We start from the raw sequence: 18,483 nt of genomic DNA on the forward strand, positions 1-18,483 counted from the left end.
TGTAGCCTCCACTGGACTCTCTCCAGCAGTTCCCTGTCTCTCTTGAACTGGGGAGCCCAGAACTGCCCCAAATAAATGAGTCAGATGAAGATTGCACCAGAACAAGAGGACTCAGTCTCAAGCTGCGCCAGGGGAGGTTTAGGCTGGAGGTGAGGAGAAAGTTCTTCACAGAGAGAGTGGTTGGCCATTGGAATGTGCTGCCCAGGGAGGTGGTGGAGTCACCATCCCTGGAGGTGTTCAAGAGGGGATTGGACGTGGCACTTGGTGCCATGGTTTAGATAGTCATGAGGTGTAGGGTGACAGGTTGGACTCGATGATCTTTCAGGTCTCTTCCAGCCTTCTTGATTCTATGATTCTATGATTGCCTCTTGTGCTGGCCTCACAGAGCTCCCCTATGTCCCTCCATGGCATTGGGTCAGAGGAGAAGCAGGAAAGAACTGAGGTGTCCTCCCTGTGCTGGCCTTGAGCAAGCCTCGATGTGGTTTGTGGAAAAGGAAGCAATCAAAATGAGCATTCCTGGAGGCAGCTTTATCTCAGATGGAGACAGTGAAATCCCTCCAGCAGCACAAGTGCTGTTTGCTGGGATCCAAGTTGCTCTTACCCTTCTGTTCTTGATTAAAGATCAGCCTTTGCATGCTCCCAAAGCCATGTGGTGGTCACCATGTCTCTGTTGGCACCAGGCTATCACTGATCCAAATCATTTCCTTCTTTGCTCTGAGCTTGTGTTTAACAGGGCTGCAGCTGACTGCCCACACTGATTTGGACAGTCCCTGAGGTCTTTCCTATCACATTAACAACATTTCTTCTTCAAGAGGGGAATGTGATGGCTAAACCACCACAGAAATCACCCTCCAGTTAAGTTTCAGCCTGAAAGCTTTTCTTGCTGGCCCCACAACACGGTGTGCAAACACTGAACTGCAGCAGCATCACAGGGGTGCAAGGGAATCATCCAGCCAGGACTGAGTGAAACACAGAAAACAGCTCCTGCTGGAGTTTGTAGCCCTTTGCTGTAACCTCTCCAGCAAGTCCCTGTCCTTCTTGAACTGGGGAGCCCAGAATTGGACTAAGAACTCCAGGTGTGACCTCACCTGGGCAGAGCAGAGGGGCAGGAGAATCTCCCTGCTGGCCACATGCTTTTGAGGCGCTCCAGGCTGCCCTTGGCCTTCTTGGACACATTGCTGGACTATGGTCATCATGCCCACCAGTTTAATACCTCACAAGAATCATTAACATGTTATTCCTGTTATCTCCAGGTGGTTTGGGGGGTTTGAGCTCCTTTTCAGTCACTCTCAAGAAGAAAACTGATGACAACCTGCTGAAGATGCTCCTCTAGAGGTAAACCACTTCTAGTTCCACCTTCCCAAACAGGTGCAGAGGCATCCAGATTCACTCTGGGAAGTGATTTACCTTCCTGAAACATAGAAAAGATCCCAGAAACCTCAGTCTCCAAGGAAGAACATCAACAGGTTTCAAAAGGCCAAAGGCTGGTGGCACTCAGGTAGCAGTTTGTGATGGCACAGGCGAACAAGGTGCTGCTTACAGCACAGGTGGCTTCACCTGAAATACTCTCTCAACACACAGGTCTGCTTCAAAGGGGACTCTGAGGAAGATGGTGAGATGAAGAAAAGCCCAAGAGAGGTCAAGTATCAGAAGTTCAGTATCTCACTCAGCAGAACCACCCCCGGTGGTGCCTCTGCACCTACAGGTCTGGGTCGCGCTGCCCCTTGAGTCGGATGCAGAGCACAGACTTGTGGAGGATCCCACACTCCTGGAGGGACCTGGTCAGGTCAGAGAAGCTCCTCCGGGGCACCTCCATCGTTTCGAGGATGCAGTGTTTGTATCTGGATGATGTCTTCTGCTCAGCCACGGCCAGGACGGTTCGGAGACTGTCAGTGGGCTTGAAACAGTGCTGGAATCTCTGGCCAGAGGGAGATCGAACTGCGAGCAGCAGCTCTGACTCTTCTTCAGGCGACTCTTCCACACCTAGAGTCAGCCTTGGAGGGCTCTCCTGCCTCGTTTTCCTTCCTGGCTTCTCAGGAGGACACTGCACATCAGGACCAGCCCTTTCTGACAGGGCACCGGCAGGCCCCTGCTCTCCAGCAGCAGCTCTGGTTCGGGGAGTGCCCTCCTGCCCCTCTCCCACGCTCAGCCGGTCGGTTTGCTCGGCCAGCAGGTCCACGGCCCCTCTCCAGCCGATGGAGGGGAGCACCCTGTACCTGTTGAGGGAAGAGCAGCTCCTCAGAGGCACTTGCTGCAGGAGTGCTGGCACCTCCCCAGGAGACAGCCGGCCGGCCCGGCACGCCGGGTTTGTGGCCAAGACTCTGCGGCTGTTTGCCAAGCCCTGGCGAGCCGCTGCTGGTGAGGACGGTGGCACTTGGCAAGGACAGGCCCGCAGGCTCTGGGAGCAGCTGAAGCTCGGCCTCCTGCGGCCCTTGGCAGATTTTGGCCTGGTGACGTGCATGCTGCCGGCGTTTGCCCAGGAGGAAGGGGCTGCTGTGCCCCGAGGGGAGCTGAGCCGAGCTGGTGCCGAGTTCAGGAGGGCTGCTGTGGCCATTGCTTCTCAAGGCACCTGTGGACGGGGCAGCAGAGGGACATGTTCCAGTTCCAGCTGGGAATGGCATGATCTTTAAAGGTCCTTTCCAACCTGTTCTGTGAAAGTGATAATCTAACCACAGGTTTAGGGACAGGGAGGTTGTGGATGCCTCCCCCCTGGAGGTGTTCCAAGGCCAGGCTGGATGAAGCCTTGAGCAGCCAAATCGAGTTGAGAGGTGTCCCTGCCCATGGCAGGGAGGTTGGAGTAGATGATCTCCGAGGTCCCTTCCAACCTGAGCCAGTCTAGGATTCTGTGTTACAAGGAACTGGCCAGAAAGTTTCTCAAGAGCGTCATTGCCCACAGCTCCCACTTCTGTGATGCACAGCAGCTAAAAATAAGTCACCAGCCTGGTGGTGTCAAGCCCACAGAGCAGGGATGGTGAGGTTGGAGGTGGTGGGGTGTGAGGATTTATCAGTGCTGGCAGGAATTGGTTAAAGCTGAGCCAAAGTCATGCCCTTCCCAACTTCAAGTGTTCCATGGGAAAAGCAGAAATGAATGTTTTGGTTTTTTTCTCAAGCTAAGAAACTCACTGCAAATGGGAAGTGAGTGAAGTTCAGAGCCCAATGGTGGCATTTTGGCTGTTCCTGCAGTGACAGCTCAAGTTCCTGTTGTGGCCTTTGGGGTAAGACATCTGTGAACAATTCTGATTCAATTCCAAGAAACCCATTTCAGCCTTCCGTGAGCAAAAGCTGCTTAGCAAAGATGGACATCAACCTCCATTAAAGATGAAACCTGAGGGACACTGTTTAGTGGTGACCTGGCAGTGCTGGGTCAACAGTTGGGCTTGAGGATCTCTTCCAACCAAAATGATTCTGTGCTGGGCTGTGTGTTTCCCCAGCTCAAGCTGTGCTCAGACCACTCATGCTTCAGCAGGATAGCACAGCCCAGCAGCCCAAACAACCAGGCCACCACCTCACAACATGACTCTGGAGAAGTGTGACACCTCATCCTTCCTGTGGTTTGCACAGCAGGGTTTGTCATGGGGGGCAAAACAAGTGTCAACGTTGATGGCACCAGCAGTGATGAAACTGGACCTGACTGCTGCTCACCACCCCAAGCCCAGTCAGAAGGGAAGAGTCACTGGGGATGTTCTCCCTTTGGCCAGGGATGTCTTACTTAACCCTGGGATTCATGGAATCACCAAATGGTTTGGGGTGAAAGGGACCTTCAAGATCATCCAGTTCCAAACCCCCTGCCATGGGCAGGGACATCTCTACTAGACCCCATCCAAGGGCCTCATCCAACCTGGTTTTCAACACTTTCAGGCTTGCAGCCTTCACAGCTTCTCTGGGCAACCTGTTCCAGTGCCTCACCACCCTTATGGGGAAGAATTTCTTCCTCATTTCTGACCTAAATCCATCTTCTTCCAGTTTGAAGCCATCACCTCTCATTCTATCACTCCATGCCTTTGTCAAAAGTCCCTCCCCAGCTCTCCTGGAACCCCCTTCAGGTACTGGAAGGCTGCTCTAAGGTCTTCCTGAAGCCTTCTCTTCTCCAGGCTGAACAGCCTCAACTCCTTCAGCCTGTCCCTATAGGGGAGGTTCTCCAGCCCTCTGATCATCTTCATGGTCTCCTCTGGGCTTGCTCTAACAATTCCATGTCCTCAGAATGGACACACTCAGCAAACCAAGGCTGAGCAAAGCCAAGGCAGAGTCCCAGCATGCCCTGACCAGCACTTGGAGACAGAGGGACCTGTCCCTCTGCAAGCCTGGAGCTGAGCTATGGACAGGGACATGCCACCCAAGTGACTCATAGAAGTTTCCTAGGAGCCCACAGCGGGGAGCAGGGTGGGGGTGGGGGTGTGCCTTTTGTGTATTGCCTCTAACAAATAAACTCCAAGGCAACACACTGTAGCTTGGCATCCTCTGAACTGGAAGTCCCAAGCACATTGGAGCACTTGTCAGATATCCCAAATAAGGATAAAGAGTCTATAAAGAATCAAAGAACAACCAACCTGCCAGAAGCCACAGCAGGATCTTGCTGGCCAAGGGTCTGTACCACCTCATCAGGGGTTATATTAGACATTTACCATAAGCTGCTGGTTAAATATGGTGGGGTTTACATCTGGGTGCCTGGGGGAGGGGTTGGGGATGGGGAACTGTAGTCAAGGAGGGCTTTAGCCATGGCTGCCCACAAACACGGTGACCCCAGAGCCTGGCCCTACAGCACAGCTCCAGCCCAATGGCAGAGCCTTCAACGCCAGAGCCTGGCCTCAGCCTCACAGCTAAACCTAGTCCTGTGTGGGCAGGGCCCCACAGCCAGGCCCTATAACCTAATTCCACAGCCCCACAGCCAAGCCCTAGCCCTAAAGTCGGCTCTGGGGCCTACAGTCTGCCCCTGCAGCACAGGCCTTGGCCCCACAGCCAGGCCCTGACGCTATAATGAACCTCCACAGCCAGGTCCTGACCCTATAACCTACACCCACAGCCAGGCCCTGACCCTATAACCCACACCCACAGCCAGGCCCTGACCCTATAACCCACACCCACAGCCAGGCCCTGACCCTATAACCCACACCCACAGCCAGGCCCTGACCCTATAACCCACACCCACAGCCAGGCCCTGACCCTATAACCCACACCCACAGCCAGGCCCTGACCCTATAACCCACACCCACAGCCAGGCCCTGACCCTATAACCCACACCCACAGCCAGGCCCTGACCCTATAACCCACACCCACAGCCAGGCCCTGACCCTGTAACCCACACCCACAGCCAGGCCCTGACCCTATAACCCACACCCACAGCCAGGCCCTGACCCTATAATGAACCTCCACACCCAGGCCCTGACCCTATAACCCACACCCACAGCCAGGCCCTGACCCTATAACCTACACCCACAGCCAGGCCCTGACCCTGTAACCCACACCCACAGCCAGGCCCTGACCCTGTAACCCACACCCACAGCCAGGCCCTGACCCTGTAACCCACACCCACAGCCAGGCCCTGACCCTATAATGAACCTCCACAGCCAGGCCCTGACCCTATAACCCACACCCACAGCCAGGCCCTGACCCTATAACCTACACCCACAGCCAGGCCCTGACCCTATAATGAACCTCCACAGCCAGGCCCTGACCCTATAACCCACACCCACAGCCAGGCCCTGACCCTATAACCCACACCCACAGCCAGGCCCTGACCCTATAATGAACCTCCACACCCAGGCCCTGACCCTATAACCCACACCCACAGCCAGGCCCTGACCCTATAATGAACCTCCACAGCCAGGCCCTGACCCTATAACCCACACCCACAGCCAGGCCCTGACCCTATAATGAACCTCCACAGCCAGGCCCTGACCCTATAACCTACACCCACAGCCAGGCACTGACCCTATAATGAACCTCCACACCCAGGCCCTGACCCTATAACCCACACCCACAGCCAGGCCCTGACCCTGTAATGAACCTCCACACCCAGGCCCTGACCCTATAACCCACACCCACAGCCAGGCCCTGACCCTGTAATGAACCTCCACACCCAGGCCCTGACCCTATAACCCACACCCACAGCCAGGCCCTGACCCTATAATGAACCTCCACAGCCAGGCCCTGACCCTATAACCTACACCCACAGCCAGGCCCTGACCCTATAATGAACCTCCACAGCCAGGCCCTGACCCTATAACCCACACCCACAGCCAGGCCCTGACCCTATAATGAACCTCCACAGCCAGGCCCTGACCCTATAACCCACACCCACAGCCAGGCCCTGACCCTATAATGAACCTCCACACCCAGGCCCTGACCCTATAACCCACACCCACAGCCAGGCCCTGACCCTATAACCTACACCCACAGCCAGGCCCTGACCCTATAACCCACACCCACAGCCAGGCCCTGACCCTGTAACCCACACCCACAGCCAGGCCCTGACCCTGTAACCCACACCCACAGCCAGGCCCTGACCCTGTAACCCACACCCACAGCCAGGCCCTGACCCTATAACCCACACCCACAGCCAGGTCCTGACCCTATAATGAACCTCCACAACCAGGCCCTGACCCTATAACCCACACCCACAGCCAGGCCCTGACCCTATAACCTACACCCACAGCCAGGCCCTGACCCTATAACCTACACCCACAGCCAGGCCCTGACCTTATAACCCACACCCACAGCCAGGCCCTGACCCTATAACCCACACCCACAGCCAGGCCCTGACCTTATAGCCTACACCCACAGCCAGGCCCTAACCCTATAACCCACACCCACAGCCAGGTCCTGACCCTATAATGAACCTCCACAGCCAGGTCCTGACCCTATAACCTACATCCACAGCCAGGCCCTTGAGCTATAACCCACACCCACAGCCAGCCCCTGACCCTATAACCCACATCCACAGCCAGGTCCTGACCCTATAATGAACCTCCACAGCCAGGCCCTGACCCTATAATCAACCTCCACAGCCAGCCCCTTGCCCTACTTCTAGACCTTGGGCCTTACAACTCGGCCCCACAGCCAGGCCCGGACCCTATAGCTCACCTCCACAGCCAGGCCTTTGCCCCACATCTAGACCTTCGGACCTATAACCCAGCCGCACCGCCAGGTCCCGCTCCCGCCGCCCCTCACCTGCCGCCTCGGGCCTCCCGCGCCCGCCGCCAAACACTCGCAGTGTTGCCACGGCGACGAATCCACTTCCGGTCTGGCGGCAGGCCCCGCCCTAGAACCACCGAGACACGGAGGGCAGAGCGTCCCGAGCGGCTGGCGGCCCTCCAGCCGCCGGGGTGGGGCCGGAGGACTGCGCCCCGGGCGAGGCACCGCCCCCCGGGACACGTACAGCGCCGTGGGGGCGGAGCGAAGAGCGCCTTGGGGGTGGGCTCGGGGATAGCTGCGGCGTCCTGATGTGGGACTGAGGATGGGACAAGGTGTGGGGACAGCCAGGGTGTCCCAGTGTGGAACTGAGGGTGGGACAAGGTCTGGGGACAGCCAGGGTGTCCCAGTGTGGAACTGAGGTTGGGACAAGGTCTGGGGACAGCCAGGGTGTCCCAGTGTGGAACTGAGGGTGGGACAAGTTCTGGGGACAGCCAGGGTGTCCCAGTGTGGAACTGAGGGTGGAACAGATTCTGGGGACAGCCAGGGTGTCCCAGTGTGGAACTGAGGTTGGGACAAAGTCTGGGGACAGCCAGGGTGTCCCAGTGTGGAACTGAGGGTGGAACAGATTCTGGGGACAGCCAGGGTGTCCCAGTGTGGAACTGAGGGGTGGAACAAGGTCTGGGGACAGCCAGGGTGTCCCAGTGTGGAACTGAGGGTGGGACAAGGTCTGGGGACAGCCAGGGTGTCCCAGTGTGGAACTGAGGGTGGGACAAGGTCTGGGGACAGCCAGGGTGTCCCAGTGTGGAACTGAGGGTGGAACAGATTCTGGGGACAGCCAGGGTGTCCCAGTGTGGAACTGAGGGGTGGAACAAGGTCTGGGGACAGCCAGGGTGTCCCAGTGTGGAACTGAGGGTGGGACAAGGTCTGGGGACAGCCAGGGTGTCCCAGTGTGGAACTGAGGGGTGGAACCTGATCATGCACAGCCAGGGTGTCCCAGTGTGTTCCCAGGGCACATCTCCATGTCTGGGGACAGCCATCACACCCTGGTGCATACAGGAGGGACATGCTTGAGCTGCTGTGCCCTGTGCAGGCTCTGCACTGGGACAGGATGTGCTGTCGGAGTGCAGGGGCAGTTCCCTCAGCTCCTGTGGGGCTGAAGGCTGCATCCTGAGGGGCACAAGGGAGATGGAGCTGGGTGGCAGCAGGTTCCTGGCCCCAACAGCTGCTCCAGCCCCTGTTGGTTAAGCGTGGTACTGAGGTTGTCTGCTCCCCTTCCACAGAAACTCAGTTCCTCATCTCACCCAAAGCACTGTTGTCACCCTGCTTGAGTACCAAAAAGCCTTTTTCTTTAAGCCTGAAAGTTTAAACCCACAACATTTCTCCTTCTGCTGAGCAAAGGCAGCAGGGTGGGCACCGCAGGACTGGGTTTTCAACAGGGTGTTAGGGGTTGGGAAGAGACCCCTGGAGATCAGAGAATCAGTCAGGGTTGGAAGGGACCACAAGGAGCAGCCAGTTCCAACCCCCCTGCCATGGCCAGGGACACCTCACACTAGAGCAGCCTGGCCAGAGCCTCATCCAGCCTGGCTGCAAACACCTCCAGGGATGGAGCCTCAACCACCTCCCTGGACAACCCATTCCAGGCTCTCACCACTCTCATGGGGAAGAACTTCTTCCTCACATCCAGCCTGAATCTCTCCAATTCCAGCTTTATTCCATCCCCCTCAGTCCTGTCACTACCTGACACCCTCAAAAGTCCCTCCCCAGCTTTCTTGGAGCCCCCTTCAGATCCTGGAAGGCCACAAGAAGGTCTCCTGGGAGCCTTCTCTTCTCCAGACTGAACAGCCCCAACTCTTTCAGTCTCTTCATAGCAGAGCAGCTCCAGCCCTCTCATCCAGTCCAACCCCCCCCTGCCAAATCAGGACCACCTAGGGCACCCAGGAACACATCCACAGGTGGGTTTGGAAGCTCTCCAGAGAAGGAGACTCCACAACCTCTCTGGGCAGCCTGCTCCAGGCCTCCAGCAGCCTCACATTAAAGAAAGTTCCTCTTTGTGTTTGCACTTCCCTGTGGCGTGAGTGTGACACTGGTGGGACTGAAAGAGCTTCGCTTGAGCAAGCACTGAGCACAAAATAACTCGTGGGTTTTTTTTTTTTTTTTTCCTGACAACCCTTAATAAATAAACCCCAAACAAACAAGACATTAAAATAAAAATTGTACTTTTATGCACAAGATCATCCCAGGGACCTAACACGGCTTCTCTGGAGGACTTCCTAAGCCTGGGTGGTAGAAGAGCTGCAGCTGACAGGGAGCCTCCCTCATCCCCCCTCAGGCTATAAAGGATCCCTGAGGGAGGTTTTCCTGGTGGGAACACGCCACACAACTGCTGACATTTCCATCTCTCCCTCTTAATCCCTTTTTAAAGCCACTCTTATTTACCCAGATGCTTCTCCCACTGCCAGCTGCCTACCAAAGGGCAATAAATAACTGCAGATAATGCATCTGCCCTGCAGCTGGGAGGAGATCAAGGCCCTGACTAAAAAGGGAGGAAAAATCATTGTCTGTCAGCTGGTCCCATCCACGGGGTGGTCAGCAAAGTCACACCCAAGGCACCATTTGCAGATCAAAGCCTTGGGCACGTTTGCATTTGAAGAAGGCCCCCAAGCAACAAAGAGATGTGTGAGTGGATCATGGAATCATGGAATCATGGAATCAGAGAGTCATAGAATCATGGAATCATAGAGTCATGCAGTCATGGAATCAGAGAGTCATGGAATCAGTCATGGAATCAGAGAGTCATGGAACCATGGAATCATAGAATTATAGAACCATAGAATCATGGAACCATGGAATCATAAAATCATAGAATCATGGAATCAGAGAGTCATAGAATCATGGAATCATAGAATCATGGAATCATGGAGAGTCATGCAGTCATGGAATCAGAGAGTCATGGAATCAGTCATGGAATCAGAGAGTCATGGAACCATGGAATCATAGAATTATAGAACCATAGAATCATGGAACCATGGAATCATAAAATCATAGAATCATGGAATCATAGAATCATAGAACCATAGTATCATGGAATCATGGAATCATAGAACCATAGAACCATGGAATCATAGAATCATAGACTCATGGAATCATGGAATCAGGGATCATAGAATCATAGAACCACAGAATCATAGAGTCAGAGAATCAGGCAGGGTTGGAAGGGACCACAAGGCTCAGCCAGTTCCAACCCCTCTGCCATGGCCAGGGACACCTCACACTACAGCAGGCTGGCCACAGCCTCATCCAGCCTGGCCTTAAACACCTCCAGGGATGGAGCCTCAACCACCTCCCTGGACAACCCATTCCAGGCTCTCACCACTCTCATGGGGAAGAACTTCTTCCTCACATCCAGCCTGAACCTCCCACTTCCAGCTTTGTTCCATTCCTCCTAATCCTGTCACTACCTGAGATCCTGATCCCTCTCTTTGCTCCACAGGAAGGCTGAAAGATTCCATAATTCCATAGCTCATAACTGCCAGGGGTGGTTTGCAAGCCCTGGGTTGGTGGCTTGGTGGAAAAGAGAGTTTAGCTTTGTGGGGTCACTCCCCTGAGATCCTCTGCAGAGAGAGAGAGCTTAAAATGAGAGGATTTGGTTAAAAGCCACCTGTGGATCCCCAAGCTGCATGATTCCAGCCCTTGGGTCTCCATTTTGAACCCCCAGACTGTGCCTTTCACGCAGGTTTGACCAAACTCCACAGCAAATACCCAAACTGGGGCCATCATTTCATGGAGGCATAGAATTGTTTGGGTTGGAAAAGCTCTCTGAGACCATCCAGTCCAAGCAGCAACCCAACCCCACCATGGCCACTAAACCACATCCCCAAGTGCCATGGCCACACATTCCTTGGAGGCCTCCAGGGATGGGCACTCCACCACCTCCAGTGTTCCACTGCCTGTTCCTCTATGTCCAACCTAAAAGCTCCCCTGGCACAATTCCAGGCCATTGCTTCTTGTTCTATCACCTGATACTGGGGAGAAAAGACCAAGCCCCACCTCACTCCAACCTCCTTTCAGGGAGCTGTAGAGACCCAGGAGGTCTCCCCTCAGCCTCCTCTTCTCCAGGCTGATCAACCCCAGCTCCCCTCCCCCAGCCCTGTTCCCCAGACCCTTCCCCAGCTTGGTTGCCCTTCTCTGGACCTTCTCCAGCCCTGTTCCCCAGCCCCTTCCCCGGCTTGGTTGCCCTTCCCTGGACCTTCCCCAGCCCTGTTCCCCAGACCCTTCCCCAGCCCTGTTCCCCAGACCCTTCCCCAGCTTGGTTGCCCTTCTCTGGACCTTCTCTGGCCCTTCTCCAGCTCCTCAATGTCCTTCTTGCAGTGAGGGCACCAAAACTGCCCCCAGTGCTTGAATTTCTGAACTGAGCTCACCTCAACACCTCAAACACTGATCCAGACTTGGAGGTGCAGCCTCTGCAGTGCTGAGTCAGGAACTGGGCACACCTGGCCCCACCTCCCCATGGCCAAGCCCAGGCTGGGGGTGCAGCTCCCACCCTCTGAGGTTACTCAGGTCATTGCCACAGCTCTATGGCAAAGCAAAGAGGCTGCTCCTGCAGTTGTGACCTTGGCAGCCCTTCTCCTGGGGCTGGCTCTGGGCTTTCTGCTGCCCTAGGCAGACTGGCAGGAGTCTGCTGTTAGGAGCAGAACTCCTCCTTGGAGTGAGGAGCCCCAAAGCGACCCCAGTGCCCAGTTTCCTCACCCCCCCACCCCTGTCCCCTGCTGCATTCCCTTTCCCAGCAGCTGATGCCCCCAGGGCAGGGCTGATGCTGCTCCTTTGTCCTCCTGTTTGCTCTCTAGCCCTGCGGTTTCACCACACCGATAAGAGCTTTTGTTCCTTATCTCCTCTGCTCTTCTGCCTCCCTCGGGCTCTTTTCCAGCAACCTCTCAGCTGTGCTGATTTAATGACCTCTTCCCAAAGCATTCCAAGTCGGCTCTCCACGGGGGAAACCCCACGGGGCTGTGATCTTGTGACCCTGTCCCCCACCAGCCCCTGGAGTCTCCTGTGCCCTGAGGGCAGGGCTGGCAAGCTGCAGACCCCCCCAAAATGCAACCCTTGGCTCCCTTGCACTCAGGTGTGGGCAGGTTGGGATGCAGACAGGGATCTGGGGGGGGGCTATAGCAGGGAAGTATCCCAAGGGAAACCACCTCGGAGGGAGGGTGCAGAGCGTGAGTTGGCAAAAGCAAGCACCCACTCATGGCCCAAGTGCCACCTCTGTGGGACCCAAGTGCCACTCTGTAGTGCCCAAATGCCCTCTGTGGTGTCCAAATGCCACTCAGTGGTGCCCAAATGCCACTCAGTGGTGCTCAAGTGTCATTCTGTGGTGCCCAAGTGCCCTCTGTGGTGCCCAAATGCCACTCAGTGGTGCCCAAATGCCACTCAGTGGTGCTCAAGTGTCATTCTGTGGTGCCCAAGTGCCCTCTGTGGTGCCCAAATGCCACTCAGTGGTGCCCAAATGCCACTCAGTGGTGCTCAAGTGTCATTCTGTGGTGCCCAAGTGCCACTCTGTGGTGCCCAAGTGCCATTCTGTGGTGCCCAAGTGCCCTCTGTGGTGCCCAAATGCCACTCAGTGGTGCCCAAATGCCACTCAGTGGTGCTCAAGTGTCATTCTGTGGGGCCCAAGTGCCACTCTGTGGGGCCCAAGTGCCACTCTGTGGTACCCAAATGCCACTCTCTGGTGCCCAAGTGCCCTCTCTGATGCCCAAGTGCCACTCTGTGGTGCCCAAATGCCACCTCTGTGGTGCCCAAATGCCACCTCTGTGGCAGAAACAAGGATCCACCAAGCTCTGCAGTGCCAGCTCAGCACCTCCTGGCCACAAACCTCTTTTGCCATGACCTTTCAGCCCCCAAACCCCAGCCCCCAACCCCCTTGGCTGGCCTCAGCCAGGAGCTGCACGATGCCAAGGTTCTGCCAGCGTCATGCCTGGGCAGGGAGCAGAAGGTGAGACGGTGGAGGGGACTCGAGTTCCTTCAGAGGAGAAGGATGAGGGCCCTGGGCTCAGCAGCAGGAGCCCCGGGGTGACAAATTGCACCATCAGCATGGGCAGAGGAGGGTTGGACCTCCCCCAACATATAAAGCCACCCACTCAGGCAGGGGGCGGGGAGCTGCCAGGCCCAGCTGGGGTAAGGAGAGGAGGGGGCTTGGGTTGCCCTCGTGTTTCATTAGCTGGTGTGAGGAGAGGGGTGAGGAGAGGAGGGGGCTTGGGTTGCCCTCTTGTTTCATTAGCTGGCTTGAGGAGAGGGGTGAGGAGAGGGGTGAGGAGTGAGGAGAGGGGTGAGGAGATGAGGGGGTTTGGGTTGCCCTCTTGTTTCATTAGCTGGCTTGAGGAGAGGGGTGAGGAGAGGAGTAAAAAGAGGAGGGGGTTTGGGTTGTCCTCTTGTTTCACCAGCTGGCTTCAGGAGAGGGGTAAGAAGAGGAGTAAGGAGAGGAGGGGGTTTGATTGCCCTCTTGTTTCATCAGCTGGCTTGAGGAGAGGAATAAGGAAAGGAGTAAGGAGAGGAGTAAAAAGAGGAGGGGGTTTGGTTGCCCTCTTGTTCATCAGCTGGCTTGAGGAGAGGAATAAGGAAAGGAGTAAGGAGAGGAGTAAAAAGAGGAGGGGTTTGGTTGCCCTCTGTTCATCAGTGCTCGAGGAGGATAAGGAAGGAGTAAGAGGAGTAAGGGAGGGGTTTGATTGCCCTCTTGTTCATCAGCTGGCTTGAGGAGGCATAGGAAGGAGTAGAGAGGATAAGGAGAGGAGGGGTGATTGCCCTTGTTCATCAGCTGCTGAGGAGGATAAGGAAAGTAGGAGGGTAAAGAGGAGGGGGTTTGGTTGCCCTCTTGTTCATCAGCTGGCTTGAGGGGTGCTGGTGGGACCCTGAGGAGGGGGAGCTTCTCCATCAGCGTCCCTCTAACGTCCCTGGTCCCAAAACCACAACCCAAAAGGCCCCAGCAGGAGTCAGCTGTGGGACCTTCACGATGCTGGGCATCCACAGGGACCTTCATATCACCCTGTGGTGCTGCCAGGGTGCCCCCAGCCAGCTCTGGGCACAGGAGCAGTGTCAGTCCTGCCCTTGGGGTGCTGCTCCTGGCACATCATTGTGGTTTCCTCCTCCAGGACCAGCCTGAGGATGAAGAATCTCCTTTTTGCTGTGCTCTTGGCTTGTGGTAAGTGCCCCCAGGCTCACTGGGGCTGGGTTGGGATCCCATCTGGGTGGCAAAAAGAAAAACCACCCCAAACCCACCTGAGTCTTTGTGCATGGTTTGGGGCTTTTGTTGCAATTTGGCTGTTTCTCTCTAACATTTCATAGAGCAGTGCTGCAGTCTTGGGGCTCTGTGTGACAGTGAAGCTTTGGGGTGCCCAGGTCCATAGTTTTTATGTCCAGGGGCCCTGCAGCTGTCACCTGAGCTGATCCTGGCAAGGTTGCATCTCCAGCAAGCAGAGACATCTTCTGCCAGACTGGAGCAGCCCCAGAGAGGTTGTGGAGTCTCCTTCTCTGGAGAGATTCCAAACCCACCTGGATGTGTGACCTGCTCTAGGTGCTCCTGCCCTGGCAGTGGGGTTGGACTGGTTGATTTTTCAGGGGTCCCTTCCACCTCTTACCACTCAGTATCTGAAAGGGGCTCCAAGAAAGCTGGGGAGGGACTTCTGAGGGTGTCAGGGAGTGATAGGACTGGGGGAATGGAGCAAAACTAGAAGTGGGGAGATTCAGATTGGATGTTAGGAAGAAATTCCTCCCCATGAGGGTGGTGAGAGACTGGCACAGGTTGCCCAGGGAGGTGGTGGAAGCCTCATCCCTGGAGGTTTTTGCAGCCAGGCTGGATGTGGCTGTGAGCAACCTGCTGTGGTGTGAGGTGTCCCTGCCCATGGCAGGGGGGTTGGAAGTGGCTGAGCCTTGAGCTCCCTTCCAACCCTGACAATTCTGTGATTCTATGATTCTCTCTGCTTTTACAGAGGTGACTCTGGATCAGTGGTGGTTTGTTCTGACCCACAGAACTGGGATGCTTGGCACCCTAATTTAGGTGAAAAACAGAAGCTGTAGGTAACAATTCTTTGATCAGTTGCAAGCAAAGATCAGGAGCAGCTCTCAGGGTACTGCCACAAGCCCAGTACCTTGCACAGTCACCTCTATGGGCAAGCTGGTTGATTTTTGTCAAAGGAAAGAGACAATGAAAGACTTCAGTCCAGCAAGGCAGCAGAGGCTTGCAAGGTGCCAGAGAAACTTCAGCTGAGAAGCTTCCCAGAAGCTTTTTTTTTTTTTTCTTTAAACCCTGACAATTCCACGATTCTGTGACCCTGGGAACTGGGAGGCTGCAGAAAGCAGACATCCTCCTGGAGCTTCTCATGGTTCACAGCCCTGGCAGGATCAGCATCCAGCAACCCCAGACTTTATTCAGCCCCCTGCCCCACAGTCACCTCTGTCCTTCTGTCCTTCTTTCAGGGCTGCTGCCAGCTGACAGCAGCGTTCTGGAACTGGAGCAGATGATCAAGACAACCACAGGGAGAAGTGCTCTCCTCTCCTACAGCTGGTACGGCTGCTTCTGTGGCATCGGGGGCAGAGGGACCCCAGTGGACCCGACGGACCGGTGAGTACCTGCAGAGCATCTCCACTCCCTGCCCCAGCCCCCCAAAACCTCCTCACAAAAGCAGCCTCTGGTGCTGTGCTCTGAGAGGGGAGGGCTGAGCCATGCCCCAGCCTCGTCTCGCTGCTACCTTTTCCCCCCGCCCTGAAATTTGAGCTGGACCCTCAGAGGAAGCTCCAAGTGCGGTGAGGGAGGCTTACAGGGCAGCACTTCGATGTGGTGTCTCCCCCAGCTGCTGCCAGGCACACGACTGCTGCTACAGGAGGCTGAGGGAGGGCGAGTGCAGCCCCCTGGTCACCCCCTACCACTTCAGCAGTGCCGAGGGAGACATCGTCTGCAGTGAGTACTGCCAGAATGCAACCACTGAATGCCTTGGCTTGGAAGGGACCTTCAAGATCAGCCAGTTCCAGCCCCCCTGCCCTGGCCTGGGACACCTCCCCCCAGCCCAGGTTGCTCAAGACCTCATCCAGCCTGGCCTTGAACACCTCCAGGGAAGGGGCAGCCACAGCCTCCCTGGGCAACCTGTGCCACTGTCTCCCCACCCTCACTCTATAAAGCATTGCCCCCTAATCTCCAGACTCAATCTCCCCTCTCCCAGCTTCAGTCCAGTCCCTCTTGCCCTTGGGAAGAGTCCCTCCCCACCTTTCTTGTAAAAAAAAAAAACAAACCAACCCTTCAGGCATTGGGTCCCACAGAGGTGGGGAACCAGCACTGCTCCCCACAACACCCCAGCCCCAGAGCAGGGCACATGGGAGGGCATCCCCCTGGGGACAAACCCAGCCTGGTGCTCAGCTGGGGGGGTGGACACAGGGCATGATAAATAAATGAGCATTGTGAGGGGCACAGGCAGCCTGGAGCCTCCCTGGGCACTTCCCCTGGCCATTGGGGTGGCCTGAGGGGACCCCATGGCTGCTGGCAGCCAGCAAAGCCACCTGAGAGCACTGTGTTTGCCCCCCACACACAGGTAAAGAGCAGAGCTGGTGCAGGAGAGAGACCTGCCTGTGTGACAAGGAGGTGGCTTCCTGCTTTGCCAGCACTCTGGAATCCTACAACGACTCCTACCGCTTCTACTTCAGGCTGAGGTGCAGAGGAAGCAAACTGCAGTGCTGAGGGAGGCCAATCTGTGCCCAGCTTTGCAGGGTGGGACTGGTTTTACCCCTTGCTGCAGCCTGAGGGTGGGGACTGAACAGACCTGGAGCCACCAAGGCTCCCTTCGAGGTGGCTTGGGGTGAGGAGAGGTCACAGATGGACTTCCCCCAGCGCCCCCAGAGGCACAGCAGCTGCCCCTGTGCTGTTCCTTCCCCTTCTCTTCTCTCATGTCGTTTCCCAGCAAAGATGACTCAATAAAAGGTGTTCAGAAGGATTCTCTGGGGTGCTTTGTCTGGAATGGGGGCATCTGTGGGCAGGTTTGTTGAGGGCAGTCCTGGAGAAAGAGCCTTGGGGGTGTTGGGTGCTGAACAGCTCCCCAGGAGCCAGCAGTGCCCTCATGCAGCCCAGCAGGCAGCTGTGTGCTGGGCTGCAGCCAGAGGAGTGTGGGCAGCAGGGCAGGAGAGGGGATTCTGCCCCTTGGCTCTGGATTCTGCCCCTTGGCTCTGGATTCTGCCCCTTGGCTCTGCTCTGCTCAGACCTCACCTCCAATCCTGCCTCCAGTTCTGGTGTTCCCAGCAGGAGAAGGACACAGAGCTGCTGGAGAGAGTCCAGAGGAGGCCACAGAGATGATCCACAGTGTGCTCAGGGCCACATCTAGTTTGGCCTTGAATGTCTCCAGGGATTTGGCTTCCACCACCTCTCTGGGCAGCCTGTTCCAGTGTTTCACTGCCCTCATTGTGAAGAACTTCCTTGGAAAGAAGCCAGAACTCACCTCCACAGCATGGCCAAAGGACATCCCCCAGACCCTGCCAGACCTTGAGGAGCCCAAATCTGCCTCACTCATAGAATGGTTTGGGCTGGAAGGGACCTCCAAAGGGCATCCTGTCCAACCCCCCCTGCAGTCAGCAGGGACATCCTCCACTAATCAGGCTGCCCAGAGCCCTCTGCAGCCTCACCTTGAGTACCTCCAGGGCTGGGACCTCGACTCCCTCCCTGGGCAACCTGTTGCAGTGTTGCACCACCCTCACGGTTCAGAACTTGTTCCTCCCATCCCATCTAAATCTCCTCTGCTCTCATTTCCAACCATTGCCCCTGGTCCTGCCCCTGCAGCCTTTTGCCCACGGTCCCTCTGCAGCCTTCTTGGAGCCCCCTTCAGACCCTGGGCGGCTGCTGCCGGGCTGCAGAAGCCGACTCAGGGTTTTGTTTTCCCCCTCCCCCAGCACACCACTGTGATGCTAGAAAAAAAAAAAAAGGCCCTGGAGGCATCTCCAGCTGGGGGCAGAGTGTGGGCTTCCTCCTCGGGGTGGAGATGCTGCGGCTTGGCCAGCTCACCCCAGCCAGCCCCAGCCCCCGTGCGTGGGGCACGGTGCCAGGGTGCTGGGGGTATTTCTTGAATTCCTGGGAAGAGGAAGGATGGCACTTGGCCTTCTGCAGAAGGGCCCAGTCAGCAGCTTCTGGGTGAAACACCCATCCCACAGGAGGGAGCAAGCCCTATATAAAGCAAGTCCTGCTGGCTGCGGGGTCCTGAGAGCAGGTGGAGGCTTTCCCGAGGTAAGCAGGGATGGAGGAGAAGCTTTTCCTCCTTTTCCTCCTTTAACCAGAAGCTGTGGGGAGAGGGATCCATGCTGGAAAGCAGGAGGAAAAGCCAGGCTAGCTGG

At 56.3% G+C, this 18,483-nt stretch overlaps 2 protein-coding genes across 2 annotated transcripts; one reads left to right on the forward strand and one right to left on the reverse strand.

The window, feature by feature from the left end:
• Nucleotides 1–1,699: 1,699 nt before the first annotated feature.
• UBXN10 (UBX domain protein 10) lies at nucleotides 1,700–2,554 on the reverse strand. The gene has a single exon (XM_054395099.1). It carries the CDS (start codon nucleotides 2,552–2,554, stop codon nucleotides 1,700–1,702), a length of 855 nt encoding a protein of 284 aa, XP_054251074.1.
• Nucleotides 2,555–14,277: 11,723 nt separating this feature from the next.
• LOC128977535 (phospholipase A2, membrane associated-like) lies at nucleotides 14,278–16,846 on the forward strand. Its single transcript, XM_054395095.1, has 4 exons — nucleotides 14,278–14,320; nucleotides 15,595–15,739; nucleotides 15,969–16,075; nucleotides 16,701–16,846. Exons 1-4 carry the CDS (start codon nucleotides 14,284–14,286, stop codon nucleotides 16,844–16,846), a joined length of 435 nt encoding a protein of 144 aa, XP_054251070.1. The 5' UTR covers nucleotides 14,278–14,283.
• Nucleotides 16,847–18,483: the final 1,637 nt, after the last annotated feature.

The sequence above is a fragment of the Indicator indicator genome, chromosome 32 (genome assembly GCF_027791375.1).
Source record: "Indicator indicator isolate 239-I01 chromosome 32, UM_Iind_1.1, whole genome shotgun sequence".
Classification (NCBI taxonomy): Eukaryota; Metazoa; Chordata; class Aves; order Piciformes; family Indicatoridae; genus Indicator; species Indicator indicator.

Excerpts from the sequence above, each read along its gene's own strand:
- UBXN10 (XM_054395099.1), bottom strand. The coding sequence starts at position 2,554 with ATGGCCACAGCAGCCCTCCTGAACTCGGCACCAGCTCGGCTCAGCTCC.
- LOC128977535 (XM_054395095.1), top strand. The coding sequence starts at position 14,284 with ATGAAGAATCTCCTTTTTGCTGTGCTCTTGGCTTGTG. Across the intron at positions 14,321-15,594 it reads TGCTGTGCTCTTGGCTTGTG|GGCTGCTGCCAGCTGACAGC; the intron begins GTAAGTGCCCCC and ends TCCTTCTTTCAG. Across the intron at positions 16,076-16,700 it reads CGAGGGAGACATCGTCTGCA|GTAAAGAGCAGAGCTGGTGC; the intron begins GTGAGTACTGCC and ends CCCCACACACAG.